At 45.7% G+C, this 21,308-nt stretch overlaps 1 protein-coding gene across 1 annotated transcript; it reads right to left on the reverse strand.

Annotated features, from left to right (window-relative positions):
* Window positions 1–4,265: 4,265 nt before the first annotated feature.
* Utp11 (UTP11 small subunit processome component) lies at window positions 4,266–20,602 on the reverse strand. Its single transcript, XM_075945701.1, has 8 exons — window positions 20,412–20,602; window positions 12,848–12,909; window positions 9,822–9,924; window positions 9,283–9,396; window positions 8,232–8,325; window positions 8,004–8,134; window positions 5,781–5,891; window positions 4,266–5,025 (listed from the first exon to the last, which is right to left on the reverse strand). The coding sequence occupies exons 1-8, from the start codon at window positions 20,472–20,474 to the stop codon at window positions 4,942–4,944; spliced, it is 762 nt and encodes a 253-aa protein (XP_075801816.1). The 5' UTR covers window positions 20,475–20,602; the 3' UTR covers window positions 4,266–4,941.
* Between the last annotated feature and the right edge of the window lie 706 nt (window positions 20,603–21,308).

A 21,308-nucleotide genomic window follows, 5' to 3' on the forward strand; every position in this document is an offset into this window, starting at 1 on the left:
GGGGGCTGTAAATTAGTCAGACTGGCTCAGGGCAAGGGAGGGGAGCGCCCACCTGCCCCCAGGCACCAGGGTTTCATTAACACTAGTGATCTGAGCATGGCCATCAGGTGACAGACAACCAGCAGCAAAAGGCTTCCTTCCCACCTTCCTTAAACCCCCAAACTTAGCAATCCCCTGCCTAGGTTCTTGGTTCTCTTCTAGACTACTCTCTATGGTCACCTGGCAGGAAGAGACTGCGTGACCTCCCAGCAGCAGTGCGCTCCTCCACATGACAGGAGAGGGCCATCTTTTCTAGGTTCATCACGTGAGGCAGAGCAGCTGGACAGGGAGAGCTGGTGCAACTGAGACAGGACCTCCCATAATGCCATGACAATGGGCCTGGGAAGAGGAGGAAAGGAGGCAGAAGCAGCCAGAGAGATGTTTCCTCTGGTCAGGCAGTCTAGGAGCAGACAAGCAGAAGCAAGACCTGCACAGCCTCTTCTGGTCTCCTGAGTCTCAGAAGCAGACTTGGACTTTGAGGGACAACGCTAAGGATCATGTACAGGCCTGGCATCATCTAGGTCAAAGCTCTATCCACTGAGTAATGGCCTGGCCTCGGACCTAGGAACAGCAACTTTGCCTTCCCTGGTTGCACCGCCGCCCTGGCATCCATAGGCTACAGACCTAGAAGCCAGTGGAAGTCCTGCCAGCAAGGAGGCCCCGTGACCTGGCTGGCTAGAGAGTGCACCCTCTGACCTCAGAAGGCAGCTGTGCAAAGCCCAAGAAACCTGGCAGCTCAGCCTCAGACCGTCTACCCCATTCCTCCACTCATCTGTGGCTTTGGGCCAGGACTCCCACCCAAGGCTCAGTGTGCCCTTCCTAGTGCCCTGTGCATGAGGCTTTGGGAACTGGCAAGCGGAGATGGCTTTAGGAGGAAGAGCGCCCAGAACCACACACCTACTTGCCTCATGATTTCAAGTCCCGACAGGCCCTGGCCTCACCGGCCTCCACAGGCAGGCGGAACAGTCTGTGTGTTGGCTGCTTTCCCTGCAGAAGGACGTGCAACTTTGATTGTTCAGTGACCCATAGCCATGAGCATGGGGAGACAGCAAGCCACAAGCCAACCCTCGGACCTCCACAAAAGGGAAGCCCCCTACAGCATCCCGGTGGACCAACCTCTGGGAAACCTGAGGCCTTGTGAAAGACCCTAATGGTCCCTACAGGATCCTCATTAAAAGCGGGAAAGCCACGATACCTTCAGACTCAGACGAAAAGGAAAGATTTTTTTCATGGAGCGCTCCTCGGTGGCATTAAATTCAATAAACAAACCCATACTCAGCATCTCTGGGGGACAAGGAGGTTCTGGCAGAAGCTACTTCCGTGGGAGACTCAGGCTCGCTGCTAAGCAGCCCAGAGAGAGGCAGCAGCTCCACCTGCTGGGCTCTCTTCCACCCTACAGTTCCTTCCGTGGTCGGAAAAACCAGAATTAGATTCTTCTACTCAAAGATAAAACAAGGCCTTGAGGCGCTGCCCTTTTATTCGAAAGGACCATAAGACGTGGCTGTAAATGAACTGAGCTGGCTCGGGGACTGTCCCTTGGACAGATCCACGGGTTCCACAGGGTTCAGACGGCTGCTGCTTTGAAGTCTTGACTTACGCCAAGACATGAACCAAACAAGAATACTGAGTCACAGGCAAGTTCTCCGCTTCCACAGGCGGCCCACAGCCTCGTGGCACAGCCAGCGTGGTATACCATGCTAACAAGCCAAACCATCCTGAGCCTAAGAAGGCAGCTACAAAGAAAACAAACCCTCTCCCTTTCCGAGCAAGTCTGTTTGTGGTTGCACTGAGAGCCTTCTCTGCCATGGTCTCAAAATCCGTGAGACTGGAGCCGTGATGAGTTAATGACAAGGGACCACTTCTCTCTCCCCCAGAATTCTTGGGCCCTCCAGACACCATGGTTCATAACTGTAATTCTGACAGCAGTCCAGGCTAGCATGAGATCATGTCAAAAAATTAAAACAAGGGGCTAGAGAGGCGGCTCAACAGTTAAGAGTTTACTGCTCTTGAAGAGAATCCCGGGGCCCCAGAGACAACCAACAATGGCGCAGCAGCAAGGATACCTAATCTTGTTCCTCTAGTTTTGATTACTCAATTGGACTTTGCAGCCCCTTTGGACTGAGCACGAGCCCCTTCAAGCATCTCCTTTGGTGTGTTATGTGTGTGCACCCAGAAGGTGGGTGCATGAATGTGTCTGTACCTGTTTATGGGGCCCAAGTTATTTCTGCCTCATGCCTCGGTTAACAAGAGAGCCCATGCAGCACCGTGTGCTTTTGTGTGGGTGTTCACTTTATGAGACGGTGGGCAGGTACATTCTCAATCCTACCGCACTCTCCTACCCAGGAATGGCAAGAACAGAGCCGGTGCCTGATGGCTTACCCCGGAACAGCCCATCACTTGGTCTGTCAAATTCCTTTCAGGAACCATCTGAAAACACTACCTGTGCCTTGTGTCAAATTCCTTTCAGGAACCATCTGAAAACACTACCTGTGCCTTGTGTCAAATTCCTTTCAGGAACCATCTGAAAACACTACCTGTGCCTTGCTCCAGCCAGGGTTTCCCAACAGTGTTACCTACACCATCTCTACATCTGTTGATGGGACCCGAGACTCAGACCACTGGTATTGAGCTCAGCACCTCTTCACAAAATTGAGTTGTCTGAAAAAGCTTCCTCCCTAAAGACAAAAGCTAGCTTTTGTTCTCTGGGACCTTATTTTCAGGGTTCCCAGATCTGAATCCCACAGTATGTATTCTGAGAAACAGGCTTCCATTCTATTCCATTCTAGGCTTTATACATGAACCCAGTAGCCATGTCACGTGTGTGTGTGTGTGTGTGTGTGTGTGTGTGTGTGTGTGTGTGTGTGTGTGTGTGTGTATCTGGGCCTGGAGAGATGGCTCAGAGGTTAATAGCCCTGGCTATTCTTCCAGAGGACCTGGATTCAATTCCCAGAACCCACATGGTGCTCACAATCAGGTATAATTTTTTTCAGGGGACCCAACACCCTCTTCTGGCCTCTGCAGGCACCAGGCACACATGGGGTACAGACATAAAGGCAGAAAACCCTAGTAAACACATTTTCAAAACGAAAATCTATCAGACCTACGCGGCTATTCCTCTCCAGGAAGAGGAGTGCGGACAAGACTCCCAGAACCGTTTTCAGTTCTCCCACAGCTGTAAGCATGCTCAGTCCTGTTCTGACTGGCCATGGCCTACCATCCCTATATAAGGGCGAGGAAGCAAAGGGCGGGACCCAAGGGAGAGAAGAAAACAGCTCCAAATAGCCTGGGGTCAGTATTCTCAGGTGAAGTCATTTTATAGCCTTGGAATCAACAATTGGCCAGGAGCAGAGGGCAGGAGCGGAGCCAGTTCTAGTAAGTTCTAATGTGAGCTCTCTGAGCCAGTTCCAAGGATGGCTGTCTCCACACGTAAGTAGGGAGAAATGGACTCTCGGACAACTTATAAAGCCACCCAAATAATAATGAAGATCCCTCTCTCTGCTGTACACATTTAATCCTTAAAACCATTACTTTAGTCAGCTGCTTTGGCAGGTCTGTAATTCCAGTCCTAGGGTTAAAAAGAAGGGAAAAAAAGGCAGGAAGGTCACAAGTTCAAGGTCATCCTGGGCTACACAGCTAATTTTAGGTCACTCAGGAACCCATGAGATCCCATCTCAAAAAAAACAAAAGAAATTCTGGTTCCCTTGCTGTGCAAGCAGGCGGGTTTGGTTTCCAGAATCCCTATTTTTGTTGTTTGTTTTTCCCGACTCCGTAGCCCTGGTTGCCCTGGAACTCTAGATCAGAGATCCAAATTGACTCTGCCCCCCAAATACTGGTATTACAGGCATGTGCCACCCCTGCCCAGCCCTAGATCCCACATTTTAAGAGCCCCGTGAAGGAGCTGATACAACGGCCCAGTAGGTAAAAGCTCTGGCCACCAAACCTGATAACAGAGTTAGATTTCTGGGACAACACTGTAGGAGGAGAGAACACTGTAGGAGGAGCAAGCTGTCCCCAACAGGTGTGGTGCTCTTCCCCTGAAATCCCAGCAAAAGCAGACAAGGACAGGTGGATCCGAGGTTCACTGGCTGGCCAGCCTAGTCTAATCAACGAGCTCCAGGCAAATGACACACTGTCTCAAGACTGTAAGGCCAGGCGTTGTCCCATGGCCTCCCTGTGCACCACCACATACTGCATCCACCCAAACACAAACACACAGAAACGATGACTTTACTTTTTACTTTGGTCTTATATTACTTTTGAAAAATTCTGTAATATAACAAAATTGAACAGAGCAGTGATTTAATTAAAAATTAGAATGTAAAATTTGCTAGAATGATAAACAAAAATTGATATAAAATTGATATACAACTCTCCCAATGGGGGACATACACCAAAATGCCCACAAAAGTAGCCCAAGCTCCTACTATGGAATAACTGTTCTTAAATACTGAAATCAGAAATGTATTCGTCTATCTTCTACTTTGCTATATAAAATTATGTAACTTTTATAAGGAAAAATAAGTACTATATGTAAGAGAATGAATTCATAATATAGAAACAAAGCCGGGCAGTGGTGGCATATACCTTTAACCCCAGCACTTGGGAAGCAGAAGCAGGAGGATCTCTGAGTTCAAGGCCAGCCTGGTTTACAGAGTGAGTTCCAAGACAGTCCAAAGCTACACAGAGAAACCCTGTCTCAAAAAATCAAATAATAATAATACAGAAACAATGATATTGGGGAAGGGGCTTTAATGTTCTCACAGATATCAAATAACAGGTTAATAATAAGTCATGATTACAAAAGAGAAAATCAAGGCATCTGAACTAGTGAAATCTGAAATTATTGCAAGAGGGGAAAAAAGTTCTTTTCAATGCAGAATGATGAGACTTATTTTTAACGTATCAGCGTTTTCGGCGAGTCTGGAATCTGTAAATAGCCGGGGAGTTCACTGTTTCTTTCTTCACCTTCACCTTCTTATTTTTATCCTGTAAGGGTAAAAGGTGAGCAGTAAACATAAATAAGGTCTCCTGAAGCAGCACAGTCAGTAGGCTAGCTAAGGGGAAGTCCCACAGAGCCCTCCTCCAAGTTCAGAAGAGCCGGGGCCACCCGCTGCAGGAGCCACTTAACTCCTGGAGCACACAGAATGCTACCAGTTGTCGACAGTCTTTGGGAAAACTGAGGCGAGAGCAGCTTGAGTAATTATTTTGTTTAAATTATAAATTTAATTCTCTCTCAGAACCCTAGCTGAGAAAGGCCAACCTAAATGATCTGCAAGGCTGAAGAATCTGACATTTAGAGGAATGATAATACGAAAGAGCTTCTTAAATTCCTTGGCTCTGCCACTTCACTGCACAATGCTGTCTATTTTTAAACACCCGTGAGTGGCATGCACTGTTTGTTAACCTGTTTAAATGTTACGGGAGCTGCTCATAAGCTGTAGAGTCCACACGCTACCTGATCCCACCCTCTGCTGCTCAGGGCACTGACTAACAACTCTTATTACCTTCTTAATCAAGGAACCTTTCTACAGCGTCAGAGCAATAGACACTGGCTCAGACCACTGCCCCAAAGGAGCAGACATTTCACTGTTGTTGATTTACACACAGCCGATATCCAGTCTCAGTTAAGACCTTTATAAAAAAGAAAGAAAGAAAGAGAGAGAGAAAGAAAGAACGAAAAAAAGAAAGAAACAAACAAACAAAGAAACAAAGAAAGAAGGCTCAAGGCTATCTCTCCTCACCATAAGATCTTTGCGGGTTTGAATTTTCTGTGCAACCACGAACAGCTTCTTCTCCCGGTCAATTCGCTGCGTCAAGCAATCATACTGCCTTTGTCTTTCTTTAGCTATCCTCTACAGAATAAACATACATTTAAATAAAACAATTAACAAGACGAAGGAGTTCTTGAGTCCAGCTACATCAGTGGTTTCACCAGTCCCCTTTTTATTCCAGACTCAACTCAAAATGCCCACCACTAAGATGCCTACTTTAAAGCCAGGACACCACGAGTGAAAGCATGTGTGGAAACTCCCTATCAAAACCTGTCACTTAGCAAATGCAGAACGAGACCCAGAGGAAAAAAGTGACTGGCCCAAGGATGGTTTGCCTAACGGGGAGTCAGGACTGTCATGAGGAGCCCCCACCTCCAAGAGTGTTCCCAGAGGTCCACTAAATGGTCTCAGTTACAGCAGCCGCCCAGGACTGGAAGCCTGCAGAAGTGAACAGAGCAACAGAAGGGCCAGTGATGGGCCGTGTGCTGGGGCTGGAGCCTCTCCATCTCAGTCTCACAGAGCAGAGGAGAATTTTCAGCACTGAGACCTGAGAAGACAACTCACCGGCTAATGACTCCTCAGGACTACTGCAATCCTTACATTTCTGAGACTTGAAGCATCTGAGAAACTAACAACTTTGGCTTCTTCTTTGAGATAGCACACAGACTGAGTCTCACTCATCCCTAATGCTTGGAACAGAGTGTTTGGATTTCATATTTTGGGGTGTTTGGAATATTTGCATGTACATGAGATAGTTTAGGGATGAAACCCAAGTCTAAATAAGTGATTCATTATTTTTCATATATTCCTTATATACACAGCCTGAGGATAATTTTACACAGTATTTTTAGCATGCTTGCATTTTGACTGTGGCCCATCATATAAAATCAGGTGTGCAATTTCCCACTTATAGTATCGTATCAGCACTCAAAACTTTGCAAAAATTTTAAAGGATTTCAGATTTTACTGTTTTGAACTACCTGTATGTACATATATGCAGAAACCTGTACATACATATATTACACAATTTCTGTGTGTGGGGGGTGGATGTTCACAGACTTCAAGCCATTCACAGATTTTGTTTATCACTTCCAAGTTGCAGACTTGCAATATACTCACGGGCAGTAGCCTCTTGATAAAAATAATTATGCTTTAAACAAGCAATCAAGTGAAATAATGCTGGGCAAAAACGGCAGTCCCGAGCCCTCCTGTGTTTGTTGCTGCTCTGATGGCAGGCCTTCCTTTAGGGTCTGACACTGCCCTCAGAGAGGACTACAATACAATACTACTACCCGAGAAGTGTCAGTGACCGGCTGACTGAAAACACAACTAACCAACAAACAAGGTCAGCACAAGAACCCCTCGGCCAGCTTCTCGGCTGGCAGTGTTGTGAACGTAAAGGGGCCTAGCGCTGGGCCTCAGACCAACAACTCGCCAGCTCGAGCAGAGTCTCACAGCAGTGGTTTCAGACAGCTTTTGTTTTCACTTTATTGCACAGACTGTCAAATTTATGGGATTACCCAATATAGTCAAACTAATTAGGGGTATTTATATTACTAAAGCAAGTTTAGCTGCCTCTGAGCTAGAGGAAACTGCTGTGAAATTAAACATTGGAAGCAAAACTGATGCGGTGTAAATGATTCAAATCAAAACAGAACAGCTGTCTGCTTGAAACACATTGACAGCATTTTTTTTTTTAAATGAATCAGTCAGAAGTGAGAGTTCAACTCCAGAAGGCTCTGAGAAAAAGCCTGTCATCTCCACAACCCAGTCATGTGATAGGAAGCACCATAAGGAAAAGTCAATACAAAATCTTGGTTACAAACAAGTAATATGAAAACACCACACACCACATCCTACTCTCCAGGGTTCCTCCCTGCTCTGCACTTTCTGCGCGCCAGCGAAGATGCACATGTTCAAAACACAAAGGACCAGATCAGAGTTGGGATTCAAACCCAAAATCTAAGCTCCTGACCACTATGGAACAGGACCTCCAAAACAAACAAAAAAAATCCACTTCCACCCCATCACCAAATAAATCTTTCTACTTTATCTAGACAGTTTTTGAATTTTCCCATGAATAATTATAAAAAATACAGTGGCAAAAGAAAAAAAAAAAGAACCACAAACCAAAAAAAAAAAAAAAAACCCCACACCCCCCAACTCCCACCTGAGTGCGAAAGAAATGCATACCTTGAGCTGAGTCTGAGGGGTGAGGCCTTTCACTTTCTCCTTCTGCAAGGTCTCTATCCTGGGTCTATTGAAGACCCTGTCTACCAGTTCTGGGGCCGTTTGCAAGTGAGTTGCAATATCAAACCGTTCAACTGAAATTCAAGGCAATCTTTAGGGCACAGGTTGTCGCTAACACCATACAACACAGTGACAAGGCAGACTACCCCAGACACCTTCAACATTTCATACCTTCCTTTTTGGTATCAAAAAAGAACACGTGCTTGTTCTGTTGCTTCCCCTGGAAATCCAGCAGGTGGAGCTCTGATTTCAGTCTTTCGATTTTCTAGAGTAAGGAATATGGTTAAAGTGGGTTCTTCCGGAGTCTCAGAAATAAACTTTCAAGAACTGAGACACTTCCCATCACCACTGTCAAGCAGCAAAGAATTCATTTCATTCTTTTTGATATTTTTAGGTACTGGCTTTCACTGTGGCATCATCATACATGTCTATAATTATACTTTGTACTTTGTTCTCAATGGTTTCATTCTTTTTTTTTTCCAAGACATCTGTGTACCCCTGGCTGTCCTGGAATGCACTCTGTAGACCAGGCTGGCCTCAAACTCAAGAGATCCACCTGCCTCTGCCTCTCGAGTGCTAGGATTAAAGGTGTGCGCCACCACTGCAAGGCAGGTTTTAGTCTTCTAAATGAAAGCACTTAAATTTATCTATCAAGCACTATACAAGACATTCCACAAAACTCAATATTTAAAACATATGACAGAAATAAGCATTTTCAAGCTAACTGTTCCATAACCATGGGGTTAGAAACTGGCAGAGCCAGACTTTAGCCTACATCTCTCATTCTCAAACCTGAACTCTATTCCATCATGCTGATTATACCTCTAAATAACCACACCAAACTCACTGTAGACTACCAGCTGATAACTTGACATTACCCAATTGTTTCCTTTGTTGTTGTTTAAACCAGGGCCTCAATTTTTTTAAAGATTTATTTATTTAGTAAGCATACAATGTTCTGCCTGCAGGCCAGAAGAGGGCACCAGATCTCATTACAGATGGTTTTTGTGAGCCACCATGTGGGTGCTGGGAATTGAACTCAAGACATCTAGAAGAGCAGCCAGTGCTCTTAACTTCTGAGCCATCTCTCTAGCCCTGGGCCTTAATTCTTAGAGCTGCTACCTCCCAGGTGCTGGGACTAGAGGTATACACAACCACAATCTGCTATGTCCTTTCTTAATTAACCAACAAAAATCCATCAGAACAAAGACGTGAAGGTCACCTTGGCTTCTGCAACCCTTTTCATCTCTATATATTTGATGTCCTGAGTTCTCATCAGCTTTAGCTGCTCCGGTGTCACTTCTTCCTTGGTCTTCTTGATGACATGAACTCCGTCCTAAAATTGAAGTTTAACAGATACAGTGTATAGCAGAGTACTATCATTAGTAAGCTGCTTGCATAACCCATGTATAAAGCAAAGACAAGCATGCACACTAAGAACTCTGGCCACTGACACCCACCTTGAGCAGACATGCCTCCATTCACTTGCCCTTCAAACAAGAGGCTGGGTGTACCTCAGGGGTACAGCTCTTTGTCTAGCATGCAGAGGTACTGGGCTCCTTTATAATAACAACAAATAGAGGAGGGAAAAAAACCAAGATGGTGCAAAGGTAGGAGCATGCTGACCAAGAAAAGGACAGTCTGACTTGGACCTCTCACCAGGAACACCTGGTCCAAGTGGAGAAGAGTCACGAGGACACTTCCTCGTGCTGCCTCATTCCCCATTATTTCCCAACACTTAGGGCTCTGTTCTGCACCTACCTGGAGCTTATCCCGAGTCATTTTATAGTAGAATTCATCTGGATTCTTTTCCAGAGCCTTCTTCCGGAGAGCTCTGAGGAAGTCTTGCTTTTTATGATAGTCACTGAAAAACCAAGTCAGGAGAGTTTCACTGCAGAAGAAAAACTGTCCACACAGATGAACTACATGAATTTAAAAGTTCATAACCTGGTTTTGGGGGGGGGGCGGGATCTGGACAGATGGCTCAGTGGCCAAGAGCACTGACTGCTCTTCCAGAGGACCCAGGGTCAGTTCTCAGCACTCATGGCAGCTAGCAACTGTCTCTAATGCCAAGATCTGACACTCTCACACAGGCCTACATGCAGGCAAAATACAAATGAAATAAAAGTAAATAATTTTTTAAAAATGAAATGAAAGTAAATAAATTAAAAAAATTCATAACCTAGAGGCACATCTGCTATGTCAACACTTAGGAGACTGAAGCAGAAGAATCACAAATTTGAAATCAATTTGACTTAAAGTGAGAGCTTGTCTTAAAAAAACAAACAAACAAAATCCCTCAAAGCAAACAAACCAATGAAAATCACACACAAAAAAAATATATTAAAGAAACCCAAAGCAGGGCTGGAGAGATGGCTCAGTGGTTAAGAGCACTACCTGCTCTTCCAAAGGTCCTGAGTTCAATTCCCAGCAACCACTTGGTGGCTCACAACCACCTGTAAAGAGATCTGGCGCCCTCTTCTGGCCTGCAGGCATACATACCAGCAGAACACTAAAAAAGGAAGGAAGGAAGGAAGGAAGGAAGGAAGGAAGGAAGGAAGGAAGGAAGGAAGGAAGGAAGGAAGGAAGGAAGGAAGGAAGCAGTGACCAGATTGCTCCATGGTCCACTGTCACGAGTCAGGCTCCCTGTAAGACCCACAATCTTAAGCGTCCTCTGTCCCAATCACACCTGAAAGTAACTGTCTCCTCCCCACATCCTAGTGCCACCTAAACCACTACAAAAGGACACCAAATGAAGCACAACTTGAAACTCCTCCTGAAGGGTTGTAGTCCAAGCTTCAGCACTGAAGTCCTGCCATGACTCAGATACCACTCTCTGCAGTACAGCAGAGCAGGGGAATGGTGAGCTCTGCAGCCGGACTGTGTGGTTCACATATAAAACAAATCTAACAGTAACCTGCTCCAGAAGGTTGTTGGAAGGAATAAACAAACATATAAACTCTTATGTCCTCGACACTGCCTGACCCAATCACTGCACTCGGGGTTGGAGCTACAGCTCAATGATAGAGAGTTTTCTCTCGAATGCATAAGGCCCTAGGTTCAAGTCCCATTTCCTATCACACCACAAAAAAAGGAAACTAACCACAGCACTCAGTTCTTTTTTTTTTAAGATGTATTTATTTTTATATACATTGGTGTATTGCCTGCATATGGGTCTGTGTGAAGGTTTCCTCAGGTCCTTTGGAGATAGAGTTACAGACAGTTGTGAGCTGCCACGTGGGTGCTGGGAATTGAACCCAGGTCCTTTGGAAGAATAGCAGTGCTCTTAACCTCTGAGCCATCTCTCCAGCCCCCAGCACTCAATTCTTACAATTAGTTTCAAAGTTCTAATATGTCCAACATGGTGGAACATGCCTTTACTCCAAGCACTGGCAGAGGCAGGCAGATCTCTGTGTTCCAGGCATCCTGGTCTACATAGTAAATTCCAGGACAGTCATGGCTACATAGAAAGACCCTACCTCAAAACAACAACAACAAGCAGCTCTGGCCCCAGTCAGGTATGATACGTACAACTATAATCCCAGCACTCGAGAAGCTGAGGTAGGAGACCTTGAGTTTGAGGCCAGCCTAGACTACACGAGGAGATTGTCACACACACACACAAAAAAAAATTAGGGAGTCAGGGAGGGAGGGAGGGAGGGAGGGAGAGAAGGAGGGAGGGAGGGAGGGAGGAAGGAAGGAAGGAAGGAAGGAAGGAAGGAAGGAAGGAAGGAAGGAAGGAAGGAAACTGACTGCTTTTCCAGAGGTCCCAGGTCCAATTCCCAGAACAGACACGGCAGCTAACAAGTGTCTCTAACTCCAGTTCCAAGAGGATCTGATGCCCTCTTCTGGCCTCCACAGGCATATATCAGGAGGCAGAGAGAGGGGGGAAATCTCTGTAAATTTGAGGTCAGCCTGGTCTACAAAGTGAGTTTCAAGCCAGCCAGGGATATATAGTGAGACCTTATCTCCAAAAATAAAATAAAATACATAAATTTTTAAAAAATTAAAATCTGGAGGGCTGGAGAGATGGCTCAGAGGTTAAGAGCACTGACTGCTCTTCCAGAGGTCTTGAATCTAATTCCCAGCAACCACATGGTGGCTCACAACCATCTGTAATGAGATCTGGTGCCCTCTTCTGGCCTGCAGGCATGGAGGCTGAACACTGTATATAATAAATAAATAAACTTTAAAAAATAAATTAATTAATTAAAATCTGGGGCCTAGAGAAATCCATTTAATCACCACCACCCCCACACCAGGAGTAAAGAACCTCAGCTGACTTGTATGCTAATAAGCAATTACAAGCATTTTGCAAATGAAGTACTAAAGAAAAGAATGGACATAATTGTTTTATAAAATGTTTTCATAGTTCATCATCACCCACTCTCAGGCTCATGAATCCGTCTTTCACATCTCATTCCACACCACAAATAATGATGTAAGAGACTCAGCAAGTGGAATTTTTAGATTGTATCTTTCATTTCAAGAAAAGGGAGCAAACACCAAGGTGGAGGCAAAGCAACGCCACTATGAGAAAACCACCTGGACAGGCCTAATGAAATAAAAAAAATGACAGGGGCAACTGCTTAAGTACCGCTCTGTCTGAGCAAAGAGAGGCTGGGGGGAGGGGGTCACAGGAAAATACCTAACAGGCTGCCAGAGCTTTGGCTATTTTATCGACAACAGGAAATTACTTCCCCGGTAGATACATGGACACTTTAGCAGTAGTATGCCAATGCTGTAAGATTTTTTGGCAGCACCTCTACCAGAAATACTGGACTCACTTTGCACGAAGTTTGTAATCTTTCTTCTTCTCCAGCAAACCCAGACGTTTTCGAAAGCCAGGCTAGAAGACAAAAGGAAAAGGACGCACTTAGTTCTCTTGGCAAACACAAGCTGAAAGCAACATGACACCTGACAGGAACAGGACTCTGTAGTACTCAGTAAATGTGTCCTTGGAGCCAGCCCACTACCCTGTTTCTCCCTCCTCCCCCTTACTAGGCCCTGCCAGGGATGAGACGGCTCGTCCAGGAGCCAGACAGGTCACAAGCACCGCCATAGTAAGTTTCTTGGCCTATTAAGGACAGAGAGAGGCAACAATGACTCGGCACTAAGCAAGCAGTTGCCAGCTGTACTAAAATTACTACCAGGTTAATCCAAGGGCTTATAAAATACTATGAAGGGAAAACACAGCAACAGGAGGCAACTGTGCTTAAGGGCGCTAAATTTAGAGTTTCGGACTCAGGTTCAATCCAAGCTTTACCTCGTAACAATCTCTGACCTTGGGCAAATAAATCACTTAACTTCTCTGAGCTGTCATTTCCTAACTATAAAATAGGAACAGTAAGGCTGGGTAAATGGTACTTGCCTGCAATTCTGACACTTGGAAGCCTGAGGCAGGAGGATTGCAAAGGCTACATAGTAAGCCCAGAAACAAAACAAAACAGAGAGCAGCAGAGGCAAAACCAAGTAAAATGGGAAAGTACTCTCTCTGACATCCACTTCTACAACGTGCAGGGTTCCATGACTCTGTCTTTTTTGGGGTGGTAGGGGGCTCGAGACAGGGTTTCTCTGTAGCTTTGGAGCCTGTCCTAGAACTAGCTCTTCTAGACCAGGCTGGCCTTGAACTCACAGAGATCCGCCTACCCCTGCCTCCCAAGTGCTGGGATTAAAGGCTTGCACCACCACCCCCCAGCGTGACTGTCTTCTTTATAGCCTTCTACCATTACTCTGAGTGCTTAATGTCAGGTTAAATTGGTACATGTTTATAATACCAGAACTTGAAAAACAACTTGGAAACAAAGGGATCAGGAGTTCAAGGCCAGTCTAAGCTACATGAAATTCTACGTAAATTATGTGTGTCTATGTTAGATGCTTTTTTGACTTTTTGCTATGGAGGAGAGCTTAATTCTTTGGCCTACTTAACTTCTGATCCTCCTGCCTCCACCTGCAGAGTGCTGGAATTAGAAGTGTATGCCACCATGCCAGGCTTTTATTAGGTGCTGAGGATCAAAACCCAGAACCTCTACCCACTGAGTTACACCCCCGAACTCTACCTACATCATCTTAACAGCTCACAATTATGTACCGACTCTGTCCCAAAGCAATGTGCTATGCTTGTTACATAGTCCTATTTCATCTTTATGACCATTACAAAAAAAGTAAAGCATATTCCAGAAGGGGAATGACATTTAGAGAATACATTCAGGAATGTAGAACCAAGGCTGAGGATGTACCTCAGCTGATGGATTGTTTGCCTAGCATACAAAAATCCCTAGGTTCAATCTACAGAGCCACATAAACCTGGCATTATGGCACACAACTGTAATCCTTGTACAAAGAAAGTAGGCAGGCTGATCAGAAGTCCAAGGTCATCCCTAGCTACATATACAGGAGCTATTTACTCTCTAGGAATGCAGAGCCCCTACCTTCTGCAGCCAGTCTATGCTATCTCAGAGCCCACTATACTCTTTCTGCTCTGAAGAATGTTTGTTTGGCTTTGGGTTTGGAAGCAGGTTATCATACAGCTCTGGTTGACTTCAAACTCGTGACCTCCTGCCTCAGCCTCCCAAAAGCTATGATGATGAGGATGTTCCCCCCATATCCAGCTTTGTGCTTGACTCCACCCCTACCCCACCCCACCCCTGCCTTTTTTGAGATAGGGTCCCATTCCATAGCCCAGGTTGGCCTGGAACCCACTGTTACTTCAGCCAGGGCTTCTGAGCCTCCTATCCTGGCCCTCAACAGGCTTGACTTCTGGGCTGCATATATGAGTCTCTGCTGAACCTGGGATAATAACTTGGACGGTATTCTTACAGCCACCTTTGTCATCTCTTAATCTTTCAAAATAACCCAGTGAGGAAAGTAACAGGGATGGCAAGACGGGTCAGAAGGGAGATGTCTGCCACCTCACCTAAGTTTGATCCCTGAGGGCCCACACATGGAAGGAGAGAACTGACCTCCCTCACACTATCCTCTTACCTCCATAACAACTACCCAGCATGACTGCCCAACACTCATACACCCATACCCATACAAACCATTAGTAACTGTAATTAAAAAAAAAAAATTAACCTGTGTGGTGGCACAAGCCCTCCGAGCACTCAGCAGACAAGGGGCAGCAGGGTCTCTGCGAGTTCAAGGCCAGCCTGGACTACACAGAGTTCTAGGCCAGCCAAGGCTGTGAAACACTGTCTCAAAACTGAATTTCCTAATTATTTTTGTAATTATTGTTATGCGCAGTGGTGGCACACATCTTTAATCCCGCATTTGGGAGGCAGAGGCAGGTGGTTCTCTGCATTTGAAGCCAGCGTGGTCTATAGAGCCAGTTACAAGACAGTGAGAGCTACACAGAGAAACCCTGTCTGAACAGAAAAAGAAAAAGAGATACTTAGTCAAAAATGGGCCTGGAGAGATGGCTCAGTGGCTAAGGGCACTGGCTGTTCTTCCAAAGGACCTAGGCTCAATTACCAGCACCCACATGGCAGCTCACAACTGTCAGAGACTCAGTTACATTTGTTTTATGCGTATGAGTGTTTTGCCTGCACATACATATGTGCACCACATGCATGCCTGGTGCCCTCAGAGGTCAGATAAAAGCATCGAGTCCCCTGAAACTGAAGTTATAGATGGCTGTAGGCTACCATGTGAGTGCTGGAAAACAAACCTGGGTCCTCTGCAAGAGCAGGAAGTGTTCTTAACCGCTGAGTCATCTTCCAGCACCCATGATAGCTTTTATTTCTAATATTGCAAAGGGAGACTGGCAGGGAACAGCAATGAGGTAGCGGTCTTGGAATCATGTGTGAAGGTACACGTGTGTTACAGAGGAAACAGACTACATGTGGAGCAGTTACACATTTCCTCCTCCACATCACACAGGGCCAGGACAAAGGAAAACACAAGGAACCCAAATCACAAGTGATTCGGGCATCGCCTTGAAATCCCTTTCTTCTATATTAATCCCAGTCAACTATTTGCGAGTGTTTATTTTACTTTATATTAAGCATCAGGCTCTTAATTTGTAAGACGAAAGAGCATCTAGCTCCTGAGGACACTGAGGGATTAGGAGATACTCCTTTTACAGCATGCACAGCTATTCCTAGGATGCTCAAAATGACCATTTTAGGCAGGATGTACTGTAATTCCAACATCAACAAGGCTAAGGCAGAAGGATCACAAATTGAATTTAAGGTAAGTCTAGGCTTGATGTGGGTGGGAGTGATTTCTTATTAATAAAGAAACTGCCTAGACCCATTTGATAGGCGGAGTAAACAGAACAGAATGCTGGGAGAAAGAAGCTGAATCAGGAGTCGCCATGACTCTCCCACTCCAGGCAGACGCAGGTTAAGATCATTCCTGGTAAGCCAGCTCGTGGGCTACACAGATTAATAGAAATGGGTTAGATCAATATGTAAGAGCTAGCCAATAAGAAACTGAAACTAATGGGTCAGGCAGTGTTTAAAAGAGATGGCTCAGTGGTTAAGAGCATTGCCTGCTCTTCCAAAGGTCCTGAGTTCAATTCCCAGCAACCACATGGTGGCTCACAACCATCTGTAATGAGGTCTGGTGCCCTCTTCTGGCCTGTAGACATACACACAGATAGAATATTATATACATAATAAATAAATAAATAAATATTTTAAAAAAAAAGAATACAGTTTCCATGTAATTATTTCGGGTAAAGCTAGCCGTGAGGGCGGCTGGGTGCCGGGAACGTAGCCCGCTGCTCCTATTTCAACATAGGCTAAATAGGGAGCTCTTATCTCAAAAAAAAAAAAAAAAAATTCACACACATTCAGTAGCTTTGCCTTCAAAAGCAAACTGACCTATGAGTTCAAAACATTTCAACACAATGTTCTATATCTCTACCATTTCCACACATGTTGCATACTTGGCATTTTAAATGTTGTTGTTGTTGTTTTTCAAGACAGGGTTTCTCTGTGTAGCTTTGAAGCCTGTCCTAGAACTCACTCTGTAGACCAGGCTGGCCTCGAACCCACAGAGATCTGCCTGTCTCTGCCTCGCAAATTCTGGGATTAAAGGCACATGCCATCACTGACCAGCTGTGTATGACTGTTTTACTTTCATATAGGTTGTGCACCACTACTGTGCCTGGTGCCCAAGGAGGCCAAAAGAGAGCCTCAAACCCCTAGAACTGGAGTTACAGATGGATGTGAGCTGACATATCGGTGCTAGGAACTGAACCTGAGTCCTCTCAAACAGCAACAAGTTCTCTTAACCACTGCGTCAGCCCTCCAGGCCCACATCTGGTATTTTTAGTGTGCCACCTCTTATAAAGTTGCCTCTATATATTTTTTTAGTTTTATTTCTTTTTTTTCCCAAGATTTATTTTTATGTGCACTGGTGTGTTGCCGGCATGTATGTCTCTATGAGGGTGCCAGATCCCCTGGAACTGGAGTTACAGACAGTTGTAAGCTGCCATGTGGATGCTAGAAATTGAACCCCGGTCCTCTAGAAGAGCAGCCAGTGCTCTTAAAGGACAACCCCTCTCCCCAGCTCCACCTCTGTATTCTTAAACACCTGATGTGATTTCCACCTTTGCCATGACAGCTCTAGCTGTCCTTCTCTGGGTAAATACTTGACCCATCTGAGCCTCATTTCCTCAAGGAAATATGAGGAAATAATAACCCGCTTCCCAACAGCTGCTCTGCGTGGAATGGCTGAGAGTCATGTGTTTACACTTCACCAAGTTCGGGCCACTACCAGTTTTCGATAAGTCCGTCTAGAGTCTCGCAAACAAGATGTTAAAATACACTACCCGCGGGTAAAGGCATCTGCCATCATGTCAGTTTAAACATGGAGGCAACTCCCACAAGCTGTCCTCTGAACGTCACAAAGCTGTGGCCCCAATACACACACAGTTAAATAAAATACATGTAAGATAAACTTTTCAGTACATGTATGATACTGCTTCCACTGGGCATACACCAAAATAAATGCTATTAAGCAGAAAGAATGTGTGCTTAAAAAGACTCAGAACACCGGGCAGTGGTGGCGCACACTTTTAATCCCAGCACTAGGGAGGCAAAGGCAGGTGGATCTCTATGAGTCTACAGAGTGAGTTCCAGGACAGGCAAGCTACACAGAGAAACCCTGTCTTGGAAAAAAAGACTCAGAACTATCCCTTCTCATCATTTGGCCGAGAACAACTACAAATGGACTTGTAAACTATTAGAAAGAGAGCCAGAGAGAGGGGCCGATATCCAACAGCATCAGGCAGTGGCACGGTTTCAGAGGTAATAGCCTTTCCCTTTCTTCAGCCTCTGTACCACTGGTATCTCCAAAGGCCTTGTGGGTTGTTTATATGGGGGTTCTGTTTGTTGTTACTGCGGTCTAATTTTGTGTGTATACATATCTGTGTATGCGGGTATACATGCCACTCCTTAAGAGTCCATTCTCCAAAGAGAGGCCAAGAAGTTAAAAGAGCGAGCCTTAGTATATGGGAGGGTTTGGAGGGTAGAAAGGGAAGGGAAAATGCTGTGATTAAGTTATATTCTCAAAATAAAGAGTTGAGAACAGTCCACTCTTTCCTCCACTTTTCTATGAGCTCTGAGGAGCTTACTTAGGTCACGTGGCTTGTGCAGCTAGTACTGAGCCATTTTGTTTTGTTGAGATACTGTCTCATGTAGCCCAGAGTGTCCTAAAACTTGGTGGATTATCCTAAATTCTTGATCCTCTTACCAAAAAAGAAGGAGGAGGAGGAGGAGGAGGAGGAGGAGGAGGAGGAGGAGGAAGAGGGAGAGGAGGAAAAGAAGGAGAAGAAGAAATATTTATTATTTATTTGAGGGCTAAAGAGATAGTTTAACAGTTAAAAACACATTATTCTCTTCCAGAAGATCCAAGTTCATCTCCCAGCACCCACATCAAGCGTGTTACAACTACCTGCAACCCCAGCTCCAGGGAGAGCTCCCACAGGCATATATAGTCAAGTGCACACACCCATCCACAGACACACATGTACACACATAAGCTAACTTTTTGATTAAAAATAAAAAATAGGGGTTGGAGAAATGGCTCAGAGGTTAAAAACATTGACTGTTCCTCCAGAGGTCCTGAGTTCAATTCCCAGCAACCACATACTGACTCCCAACCATCTGTAATGAAATCCAGTGCCATCTTCTGACTGCAGGAAAGCATGCAGACAGAGCACTGTTTACATAATAAATAAAATAAATCTAAAAATAAAATCTAAAAATAAATCTAAAAATAAAATAAAATAAAAAAATAAAAGCTGGCACACGCCTTTAATCCCGGCATTCAGCAGAGGCAGGTGGATCTCTGTGAGTTCAAGGCCAGCCTGGTCTAGAGAGTGAGTCCCAGGACAGTCAGTGTTACAGAGAAACCCTGCTTCGAAACACCAAAAATAAACAAATAAATAATAGTTAAAAAAAAAAGATGCATAACTGTGTATGTCTATGTGTATGACCCAGTGAGAGCAGAGCCTGTGCAAGCCAGAAGGGAGTGAAGAATTTTCTGGAGTTGGAGTTACAGGTACTTGTGAGTCCACGATGTAGGTGCTGGGATTTGAATTCTGATACAGCAGTCAGGTGTTCTTAATGGCTAAGCCCCCTCTCCAGCCGTTAAAGGCTGGAACTAGTTATGCGATTAGGGGATGATATGAGTCTGGATACATCTTTATTTCTAGCACATATCCCCACACCGACACATTCTCCTTAGAAACGCCACATTTACTTATTCTAACTAACATCTCGTAGGGGATTCCCTCCCTCCTTTCTTTCTTCCTACCGAAGACTAAATCTTGCTAGGCGCGCAGTTCACCACCGCGCTGTACGTCCAGAATGTTTTTAGAGTTTTATTTTGAGAGAGGTCTAAGTTGCTCAGGCAGGCCCTGACTTTGTGATCCTTCTGTCTTGGCCTCCCGAGTAGCTGCAGTTACAGATCTGGGCTATCAGGTCCCCACAGTTTGGAAATGGTCAAGTCACCCTCCAGAAGGGAGAAGGAAAGTACCACGATTTCAGGGTGAGGCACGTGACAGCTCTACAGGAGTCACAAATCCCAAGCCAAAAGTTGGGCCCACTTTAGGAACACCTGTCCTCGGTCACAACTCCAGCCCGAGTCGGATGTGGGGCGCCGACTACTGCTGGTCACCGGGAAAGGATTCTGACACGCCTCGCCTCACTCAATACCCACGGAACCTCCTACCCTAGGGAGTGACAATCCCCCTAACCGGGTCTCCCCGACGAGACACGCTGGGGGCAGGCCCCGTGTGTCGGGTATTTACGGAAGGCAGATGTGCTAGCTGGGACGCTGGGATAGCAGGGAGGCAGGGGCCACCAGCCGTCGCCCACGGGGCCTGCGCGGGCCTACCTGGCTTCGTTCTCTATGTTCCCGCTGCCGAGACTTAGCTGCCTTGCGAAATGCCGCCGCCATGCCTACTGGGGTCTAGAAAATGCTCAGGAAACTCCACCAACGATACCACACTATCTGAGCAGCAGCCTCCGCCAAGACTACCGGAAGCAGGCCCAGCCGCTTGAGACTTGCAGACTATCCGAAGCCTACTTTACCGGAAATACATCCCCGATCGAGCAACCCGGACAGGAGGCTTCTGGGAGATGTAGTTTCCTAGATAATCTCCTGATTCCTCCAGCGTTCTCTCTTATTCGCCTGAGAGTGTTCAAAGGTCCGGAGACAGAGCCTTCGCTCTAGCTGCAAGCTGGCATCTGGGAACAAGTTGCTGGCACTGCCCTCTGGTTGAGCTAGGCTTGTGTGTGCGTATGTGCTATCACCTGAGTCTTGACCCTGGGTTAAAATCCTAAATAGAGCGGGTGGTGGTTCACACCTTTAATCCCAGCACTCTGGAGGGTTTCTGTGAGTTCAAAGCTAGCCTGGTCTTACATAGTGATTGCCAGGCCACCCAGGGCTACATAGTGAAATGAAACCCCTTCTCAAAAAGTAAAAAACAGCCGGGCGGTGGTGGTGCAAGCCTTTAATCCCAGCACTCGGGAGGCAGAGGCAGGCGGATCTCTGAGAGTTCCAGGCCAGCCTGGTCTACAAGAGCTAGTTCCAGGACAGGCTCCAAAAGCTACAGAGAAACCCTGTCTCGAAAAACCAAAAAAAGCAAAAAACAAAACAAAAAAGGATAATGATGGCACATTCCTTTAATCCCAGCACTCAGGAGGCAGAGGCAGGCAAATCTCTGTGAATTCGAGGCCAGCTCTGGTCTACAGAGCTAGTTCCAGGACAGCCAATGCTACACAAAGAAAC

This window comes from Microtus pennsylvanicus, chromosome 13, assembly GCF_037038515.1.
Source record: "Microtus pennsylvanicus isolate mMicPen1 chromosome 13, mMicPen1.hap1, whole genome shotgun sequence".
Classification (NCBI taxonomy): Eukaryota; Metazoa; Chordata; class Mammalia; order Rodentia; family Cricetidae; genus Microtus; species Microtus pennsylvanicus.